The sequence below is a fragment of the Trichechus manatus genome, unplaced genomic scaffold, assembly GCF_000243295.1.
Source record: "Trichechus manatus latirostris isolate Lorelei unplaced genomic scaffold, TriManLat1.0 scaffold00008, whole genome shotgun sequence".
Taxonomy (NCBI): Eukaryota; Metazoa; Chordata; class Mammalia; order Sirenia; family Trichechidae; genus Trichechus; species Trichechus manatus.
The window spans coordinates 4,133,637-4,143,348 of record NW_004443944.1 but is presented as its reverse complement, the minus strand read 5'-3'; the positions used below and the strand labels follow the sequence as shown (position 1 = coordinate 4,143,348).

At 35.9% G+C, this 9,712-nt stretch overlaps 1 protein-coding gene across 3 annotated transcripts in view; it reads right to left on the bottom strand.

Annotated features, from left to right (window-relative positions):
• Positions 1–26: 26 nt before the first annotated feature.
• SYCP2 (synaptonemal complex protein 2) overlaps positions 27–9,712 on the bottom strand; it is a 56,885-nt gene continuing 47,199 nt past the window's right edge. For 2 of the 3 annotated variants that reach the window (XM_004370526.2, XM_023742628.1), the window contains 10 exons: positions 5,901–6,092; positions 4,887–4,974; positions 4,490–4,645; positions 3,867–3,994; positions 2,441–2,532; positions 2,256–2,355; positions 1,593–1,651; positions 1,330–1,408; positions 1,173–1,229; positions 27–246 (listed from right to left, as the gene is read on the bottom strand). In XM_004370526.2, coding sequence (XP_004370583.2) covers positions 172–246; positions 1,173–1,229; positions 1,330–1,408; positions 1,593–1,651; positions 2,256–2,355; positions 2,441–2,532; positions 3,867–3,994; positions 4,490–4,645; positions 4,887–4,974; positions 5,901–6,092 — 1,026 coding nt within the window. In that variant the 3' untranslated portion in view covers positions 27–171. Of the gene's footprint in view, positions 247–1,172; positions 1,230–1,329; positions 1,409–1,592; positions 1,652–2,255; positions 2,356–2,440; positions 2,533–3,866; positions 3,995–4,489; positions 4,646–4,886; positions 4,975–5,900; positions 6,093–9,712 lie in introns of those variants that run through there. The other variant, XM_023742631.1, reaches the window with a different exon arrangement.

Genomic DNA, 9,712 nt, shown 5'->3' with positions numbered 1-9,712 from the left:
TTTTTTTTTTTTTTTTTTTTTTCCTCATCCATAAGAAATTTCTTTGAATTTATAGGTTCATACAAAGAACATTTGCCCAGGTGACATGTATATATTTTTCTTTTCATAGGGCTACTCGATCGTATTCAAAAAGGATGAAGGATGAACAGATAAAACGTTGATAACTAGGTTTCACATAGTTAACATCTCATCAGACATGAATAATGACATCAGCCCTCTGCGTATATTAAGAAGCTCCTCTTCTTGCTACGGTCAAAAACAAAACAAGAAAATCAAGCTGTTATTAGTGATTCATTGTAAAACAACCCCTTCTATGAAACTAGTGTATCAGCGCACATTTCTACCCAATTCCCCAGGGTCTAGATACAGGTATCAACAGAATTCTGTGATCATCACTGATACCTGACATGATCAATTGAGAGAAGACTTGCAATAATAAATAAGTCTCCAAACCAATAAAATTTAGATTTAATATTTAAGGAAGAAAGTCAAATGAAAATGGTCTGGAGAAAAATAAAAATTCAACAAGGACCAAACCAGTTAAATAGTTTGATTCAAGCTATGCCAGTAGCTTAGCTGCAATATCCTGACCCCCTACTATTTCGACAAATAGAGATTCTATTAAAGTTTAGTGAGTGCATTAACATATACCCTGTATGCAAAGATCAGCACTAAGATGTACATAAAAATTCCTGCCATCTTTGAGAAAACACCAAAGGCACATTCATTTAGCCCCTCACAGAATGCAGCTACTGATCTACCAGGCCTTGGGAAAGTGAAGTGATTTTATCAGCAAATCTAGGTTAGTAAAGTCTGTTGTCCAAGGATTCCACAATTCTTCCGCATTCTATGGCCTTGGAATAGCTCTGTCCTGACACACCATACCTTCAGAAGGTGGTGGGACACAGGCCAGTTCAAGTGCTAGATGCTCACATGCTTCTTGCTAATTTTTAAATTTGCAACTTGATACTTTTTTTTTTTTTTCCTCTACTGGGACTCATTATTACACCACTCCTATTCTTTTACTATAAATCTCTCATTACTCTGAAGAACTAAAGAACACTGGGCTGAAACTGCCTTTCCCCCAACCTAAAAAGAAAGCAAAGGAATTTTAGAAGACATAAAAGCATGATCATCCCACTTGAAAAACCCAAACTAGAGAATCCATTTACCATTTCCTTGAGAAGCCGGCCTTGTAGCCTTTTCATGTTTTCTTTCATCAAGCACATCTGTAAACAAGCAAATAGATTTTCACCCATGAAGTTTACATGTCTGCTTTGAGTTAGGCTAACCAAGATCAAGACTGCATACAAAATGTAAAATGTATACCTCAGATGCAAAAATACTTTCTTCATTATCAGTATTGCGGATGATATTTTTATCAAATGAGGTTCTCAAAAGGTGAAGCCTAACAAATGAAATAATGAGAGTTATCTCTGTATTCATCAGGAATTCAAATTCAATTGCTATAAATATAGTTTACATAATTTTAAATACACTATTTTTCAAATAGATCAGCATTCAAATAATAGAAACTTATTATTTAAAAATCTAACTGTATGGATTTCAGTCATTAAGAATGTTATACTAACCTCTGCTGTTCATTCTTCTGATAGGCACTGAACTTGTGAAATAGCTTTTCCCAAAAGTCCTATTTTTTAAGATAAATAAAACTACTTATACTTTAAATATTAAAACCTGACCGTGGCATTACTGCAATTATATTATTCAAAATTTAAATAAACAACTTGGCTCTATGCTAAGAATTTCCAGATGCCATATATTCTTTCAGACCGAAAAATAGGGGGTGAAAAATCTCTCTGGATTTCTCCCTTATTATCAAAGCTATTCATTATAAACTTAAGTCTGTTAGATGTTTATATGGAGCTGACTCAGAAGGGACCAGTCCCTGACATCATGCTTGGTAAAGTAGAGGCTCAGCGAAAAAGAGGAAGACCCTCAACGAGATGGACTGACACAGTGGCTGCACAGTGGGCTCAAGCATAGCATCGACTGTGAGGAAGGTGCAGGACCGGGCAGCGTTTCGTTCTGTTGTACACAGGGTTGCTGTGAGCCAGAACCGGCGGCACCTAACAACAACATGTGGAGCTGACTAAAAATCTAAGATAAAACGATAATTTTCTAAAGAACAGAAAGCTTTTAGGGTGAGCTAAAGCAGAGGCAAGTGAGAGAAACCTTTCCTATAGTGTAGTTCTTAAAAACAAAGTTTTAAAATTATTTTTTAAAGCACAAACCACGAATTCCTTCTCCAAATATTTTAAAGACTGTGACTCTTTTTCAAAGTTCTTCAGCTCCTGTATGATGGTGAATTGGAATTTATCAAGTTTTTTATTCCTATTAATGAAACAAAACGAAATTAATTTTAAAAACTTTTATAAAAATCATTTAGAAGTTTTCAGAAGAGATTATTATTACAGACCTATACTCTTGAATTTGATGGTTCACAGTTTTCATATGTTGAGCTGATTTCCAAGTCTGCTTAGTAAAATGATCCATCCTTTTGCGGCGAGCCTGAAAAATATTCATTTTTAACTTGAAAAAACTTTACAAAGTCATAATCAACCAAGAATATATTAAGAGCAAAGACTTTCCTATAAAATGTAAATGACTAAGAAAAACTTCAAAAAGTGAAAAATTAGAAACTCAGTTATTTAAACTGAAGTGTTAATTAATAAGCTAGGTCAGTAACAGAGGTGTTAAGTTCCATCAGTGAGGCTGAAATGCTAACTGTTGTTGTAAGGGCACTACACTCTACAGTATTTACAAAACTGATAGTGCTCATCAGTCTCTTTAAGAACACGGCCGAAAAGTCGCATTTGAAATATTTTTACCATTTTTCACAAAAATATATATTCCCATCTAGCCACAGACACAGAACAGACTATATGACTCAGGGTTTCTCCTACTGAGACTAGGTTGACCTTGGGTAAATAAAATCAAAACAAAATAAATATGTAGAACTGTAAGTAATTCCAGATTTTTTACCCCTACAGAGCAGAAAAGGGCAAACAGGAGATGGGGTTGATAACCTCTGCAGAAAAATACCTTTTTTTTAATGAGAAGGCTTAAAAAACTCTATTCTCCTATATACAGGCATGTGAGAGCAAAAGAGGGACAAAGAAACCATTAAAAATGATTTAAAACTGTTTTAGAAAGCATTTTTACATGCATCATCTCACTGGAGCCTCAAAAACTATGGACACACACAGGCACAGAGCCGGCAGAACAAAGTGAGATGGGTTTTTCTGACTTTAGTTGCTCACCCTTTATACGATATTACACTACCCTCACCAGTAGCGTCTACGAGATTTAACAAAAAGAAAGACGAGGAGCCCTGGTGGTGCAGTGGTTAAAAGCTCCACTGCTAACCAAAAGGTTGGCAATTCAAATCCACCAGCTGCTCCTTGGAAACCCTGTGGGGCAGTTCTACTCTGTCCAATAGGGTCTCTATGAGTTGGAATCAGCTTGACAGCAATGGGTTTGGTTTTCTGGTAAAAAAAAAGAAAAAGATGGGGCATGAAAATTTTTTTTTCAGGAAAAAAAATTACAATTAGAGTTGAAATGCTAGCCAAGTCAGAACGGGAAGGAGAATAGGACAAAAGAGAGAAAATAATAGAAAAGGAAAAAATACACATAATGCTCAGATTTTAAAAAGAAACTTAGCTCATGGAAGGTAAGTTTGTTTTTTTAACCTAATAATCATTCTGACTTTCTGCTGGTATACGAGAAAAGCTGGGTTCATGAATGTGTTTACTGCCAAAGGATCACGGCAGCTGACAGTCTAGTAGAAAGTGTGGTACGTTATTTTTTTGGCATATATCCTAATATAAAGAATGATAACTCACCTGAATTCTCCTCTTAAATTCTTTACTGATTTCCTCACACATCACCCCTACACCTGAACATCCAGTTGCCCAGTTCTCCCCAGGAATATAAAACTCATATGCTGAAAATGCAGATATACTTTCAGACACTATAAAATGAACACAATCAGCTAAAGTTAAAATATGCGTTATTATAAATATAATACATATCATGAGGTTAAAGAACAAAATCTATCTGATTTTCAGATTCTATTTGTAATCTAAGGATTACCAAATCAAAGGTAGACTTGATTTTTAATTTAAAAATGAAATTATTATTCTGATTTATGAAAAAAAAACTTTTGGCATGGCTATTAAGGCAGAAATTGTAACTTTAAAATGGAGCAGTTTTGGATTATTTTTTTAACTGGTTCCACCTTATAATTAACCTTATAATTTAGTGATAAAATAAATATCAGTAAATTCATACTCTATAAAGACCCTGACTCCAATAGTACTCATTTAAAATGAACTTTGTGATGATTGTCCTGGATGTATGCAAAGCCGTCTTCACGGGGAATTTGTGTTGTGGATGGAGTGATTTATAATCTAATAAGCCAACCTCCAAATAAGTGTGTTTTGACACAGGCATTTGATCTACCTACTTTTATAGCTGTGATGATGTGTATCTTGGATTTTAGACAGTTTTCCAGAAAGCAAGTTTGCTCTTCTTTCTTCTTCCTCTTCCATTTCTACATCATCGGGATTACTTAGATTATCTTCTATGTACATTCGTTTGCGATTAGAATGCTGAGTGGGGCCTTAGGAATGATTAAAAAATAAGAATGCTATAATATTAATGAAAAATACCCAATATTTTCTTGCTTATTAATTGTTTGTATTATGTTTTAGGCAACTGTACATTAAATTCTACCTAGTTTATTTTCATTTTGACATTAACTAAACTGAATAATAATGTATAACTTAAAATACCTTTGGATGAAATTTCATAGTATCTAAGTAATGAGTAATTAAAAAAAATAAAAGACTATGACTACAAACCTGATACATGGGTAGTGCCATAAGACATGTTATACCAGATTCTCTCTCGTCTTTCACTAGACATGGATAACGGAGATGAAAAGCTTTCCTAAAATACATATTAGAAATTACAAAAAATACTGTAGGTATTCTTGGATTCACCAATGACCATTTTTCTCAAACCCTAAAACTACAAATACTGTCAATTCTTTTTTTCAGATTGTCTTGTTTCTTATCCCTTCCTTTTCATCTCTAACACTGCCATGCATTAACCTAGATTCTTACGGTAACCTTACTTCTAAGTTATAGCAATAGTTTTGTAGCCGGCTTTTTGACTATCCGTGCTCTTTCAATTCTTCCTTAATAGGATTTTCACTCCTTTATTTACAGAGTCAGGAAATGAGAAGGCAGACATCAAAAGTCTAAACTCTTCTTTCTGGCTTTCAACTCACACCTTTAAGCCATACCTTTCATATCTAACCTTATTTTTCACTGTTTCAACAACAGGTTCCTCTGCTCTCATCAAATTAGTCTCCTTCCTAGTTCATGAAAATGCAGGTCCACTTCTTCCCTTTCTTGACTTAGGATGCTGCTCTTTCTCCACTTAGTGGAAGGATGAGCATATACAAACTAAGGTCAAGCTCCAAGCCCAGCTCTCTCCAAGCTATTAAATTCTGCCTTGACTTTCTGTATTTTACAGATTATTAAAATATTCTTGTTGGACTAATTAACTTTTACAGTGGCAAGTAGCTCAACCAAATTCCCATATAACCATGAAGCCAGAAAGGCCTAATTCTAAATATGTGAGTGGTTCAACAACTATTTAAGACTATTTCAAAAGTTTCAACTTCTTCCTATCAAAAAAAATTTTTCTTTTTTCTTATAATCAAGCCTTTCTACATACTTTAAGCATCAGATTTTCAGGTAATAACAATGGAAAAATATTAAAGTATTGTAATTAAAGGCCAATAATCTGATTCTTACAAGAACTATCTTAGTTTAAGGAAAGTTTGATAGCTATAGTATTATACTTACCTCTTCCTTTCTCTGTATGTGATTTTCGTTGATATTTGGAAATTCATTTTCTAGAAACACTTTTTCTGAATTAAAACTGCTTACATCTGAATAGCTGCTGCAATTTTGTGTTTCTTGTGTAAGTGCCACCACCGAATTTATCTTTTTTCTATTCACGACAGTATTATCCTTAGTGAATGGAGTATGGCTGGGCTGTGAATGAATAAGATATATAGACACTCAAAGGAAGTTAGAAAATTTTCTAAAGCCAGAAGCGAAAATAATAAGAAAATATTAACCCAAAACTACTTATTTACACATTGAGAAAGTAATTAGAAATAAAAGCCTTCAGCTACCTAGAACATTAACTTACAAGTTAGCTACCAAAAACTCAGCTTAAGAACAAAAAGTACAAGGACTGTAACCAAAAATACAGAAACTATCATGAGTTAACAGCTGATATAATTATCTAGAGAAAATCCAAAAGAATCTAGGCACTCAATTATGATAGAATTCAGCAAAGTTGCCGGAGATATAAAAATCAATAGTATTTCTATCCAAAAGGAAAAAAAAAAAAAAAGTCATCTAAGTTTCTTTTTAAATAACAGCAAAAAGAAAACCCCAAGAATACCTAGGAATTAATTGTCTTTAATACATGGTACAACTGTGAGAACAAGACCAAACATGGAAAGAGGTGTCTTTGTGGTTGAGAAAGCTCAACATCAGTACTGGGAGATGGCAATTCTCCCCTTAGACAAGCTGATTCTTACACTTATATGGGTAAGTAAAAGGCCAAGAGAATTTGAAGTAAAACATAAATGAGTGGGGATGAAATGCCGTATGAGTATTCAACTTTAGCAACTGAAACAGCAATGGTGTCAGCACAGGGACAGATAAACAGATGAGTAAAAAAGAACAGTGCCCAACAGCCTACTCATGTGGACACCACGGCACAGGACCGAATCAGCATGACAGGATGGGGGATAAAAGGGATAGTCAATATACAATATCGCACTAATTTGCTATCCATATGCAAAAATAAATCCCAGAAGGATTGAAAATCAAGACTAGCATTTTTACAAGAAAGTAGAATACTTTTATGGCAATGGCTTAGTGAAGGATCTCTTAAACAACTCAAAAGATGGGTAAATTTCCTTTAATCATATCCTCTATCATAGGGAAGTTTTTTATTTAAGTGAAAAGACAAGATATACTGAAAAAGTTTTTGCATTGTATATAATAAAAAATATAATTAATATCCAGAATATATATAAAGAACTCCTACAGATGTGTAAGAAAAATTCAAATAATGCAATGAAAAAATTAGAAAGCATAAACGGGCAATTTAGAGAATGGCCAAAAAACATACACAGATACTCTTTCGAGCTGATATTCAGGAAAATGCAAATTAAAGTAAGACACAACTTTATACCTATGAGACTGGCAAAAAAAACGGAAACATCTTATAACACCTTGTATTGGAATACTGAGGAGACTCATACAGTGCTGCTGAGAGTGCAAGTTGGTACAAACGCTCTATAAAGAAAATTTTCAGTGCCTCGTTCAGAGTCAACAGTAGACGGGAAAAAAAATGTCACCTGTTGAGTACCCAACCAATGAATATCTAACAAATTAATTAAAATTAAGTCTAGCACAGAGTAGTATCAAAGAAGGTGGATGGGGATTACCTAGATTTAGAAAATTGAAAGGTAGGATGGTGAAGGGATGAAGGGAAACTAAGGCTGGTAGGGCAATACTGACAAAGGACCATGGGATTTTTCAAGTTGTGGTCTGTACAAACTAGATCTCCCAGAGGTGCCTCAGGGGTCACCGCAGGAGGAAAGCTAGGTAAGCTAGGGTTTAGCCCCTTACCTCTGCTGTGAACAGATACATTGAGGTTTTATGTAAGTTTTGTTTGAAAAATATTTTTTGTAAAACTGCTGGCTTAAAAGAATAGAAAGACCTTAAGATCCTGTAGGGGGATAAAACGCATATTTGGTTCAAGGTGGTAGGACAGAAGGCTGGTTGTAGCAGAGGTTTTAGCTCTCTGATACAGATGTGCTTATTATTGTCGTTAGATGCCACTGAGTTGGTTCCAACTCATAGCGACCTTATGTACAACACTGCTCTATCCTGCGCCATCCTCACAATCGTTGCTATGTCTGCGCCCACTGTTGCAGCCACTGTGTCAATCCATCTCTTCAAGGGCCCTTCTCTTTTCCACTGACCCTCTCCCTCACCAAGTACGATGTCCTTCTCCAGGGACTGGTCCCTCCTGATAACATGTCCAAAGTCAGTGAGACAAAGTCTCACCATCCTTGCTTCCAAGGAGGACTCTGGCTGTACTTCTTCCAAGACAGACTTGTTTGTTCTTCTGACAGTCCATGGTATGTTTAATATTCTTAGCCAACACCATAATTCAAAGGCATCAATTCTTCTTTTGTCTTTCTTATTTACTGTCCAGCTTTCACATGCATTTATGAGATGACTGATATGGCTTGGATCAGCCGCACCTTAGTCTTTAAAGTGACATCTTTGTTTTTTAACACTTTAAAGAGATCTTTTGCAGCAGATTTTCCCAGTGCAATGCGTAGTTTGATTTCCTGACTGCTGCTTCCATGGGTGTTGATTGTGGATCCAACTCTTTTCTCCGTTTATCGTGATGTTGTTTATTGGTCCAGTTGTAAGGCCATTTTTATTTTCTTTATGTTAGGGTGTAATCCATACTGAAGGCTGTTGTGGTCTTTGATCTTCATCACTAAGTGCTTTAAGTCCTCTTCACTTTCAGCAAGCAAGGTTGTGTCATCTGCATATCACAGGTTGTTAATGAATCTTCCACCAATTCTGATGCCACATTCTTTTTCATATAGTCCAGCTTCTCAGATTACTTACTAAACAGATTACTTAAGTCTGGTGAAATGATACAACCCTGGTGCACACCTTTCCTGACTTTAAACCACGGTGTACCCCCTTGTTCTGTTTCAACAACTGCCTCTTGCTCTAAGTATAGGCTCCTCATGAGCACAATTAAGTGTTCTGGCATTCCCATTCTTCTCAGTGTTGTCCATAATTTGCTATGATCCATACAGTCAAATGCCTTTGCATAGTCAATAAAACACAGGTAAACATCTTTTATGGACTGAACTGTGTCCCCACAAAAGTGTGTCAACTTGGCTGGTCCATGATTCCCAGTACTGTGTGACTGTCCACAATTTTGTCATCTGGTATGATTTTTCTGTGTGTTGTAAATTCTACCTCTATGATGTTAATGAGGTGGGATTAGCGGCAGTTATGTTAATGAGGCAGGACTCAATCTACAACATTAGGTTGTGTCTTAGGTCAATCTCTTTTGAGATACAAAAGAGACAAACAAGCATAGAGACATGAGGACCTCACACCACCAAGAAACAAGAGGCAGGAGAAGAGCGCGTCCTTTGGACCTGGGGTCCTTGTGCTGAGAAGCTCCTTGACCAGGGAAGACTGATGACAAGGACCTTCTCCCAGAGCCAGCAGAGAGAGAAAGCCTTCCCCTGGAGCTGGCACCCTGAATTTGGACTGCTAGCCTCCTAGACTGTGAGAGAATAAATCTGTTTGTTTAAGCCACCCACTTGTGGTATTTGTGTTATAGCAGCACTAGATAACTAAGACAACATCTTTCTGGTACTCTCTACTTTCAGCCAACATCATCTGACATCAGCAGTGATATTCCTCATTCCATGTCCTCTTCCGAATCCGGCTTGAATTTCTGGCAGTTCCCGGTTGATGTACTGCTGCCACTGTTTTTGAATTATCTTTAGCAAAATTCTACTTGCGGGTGATATTAATGATATTGT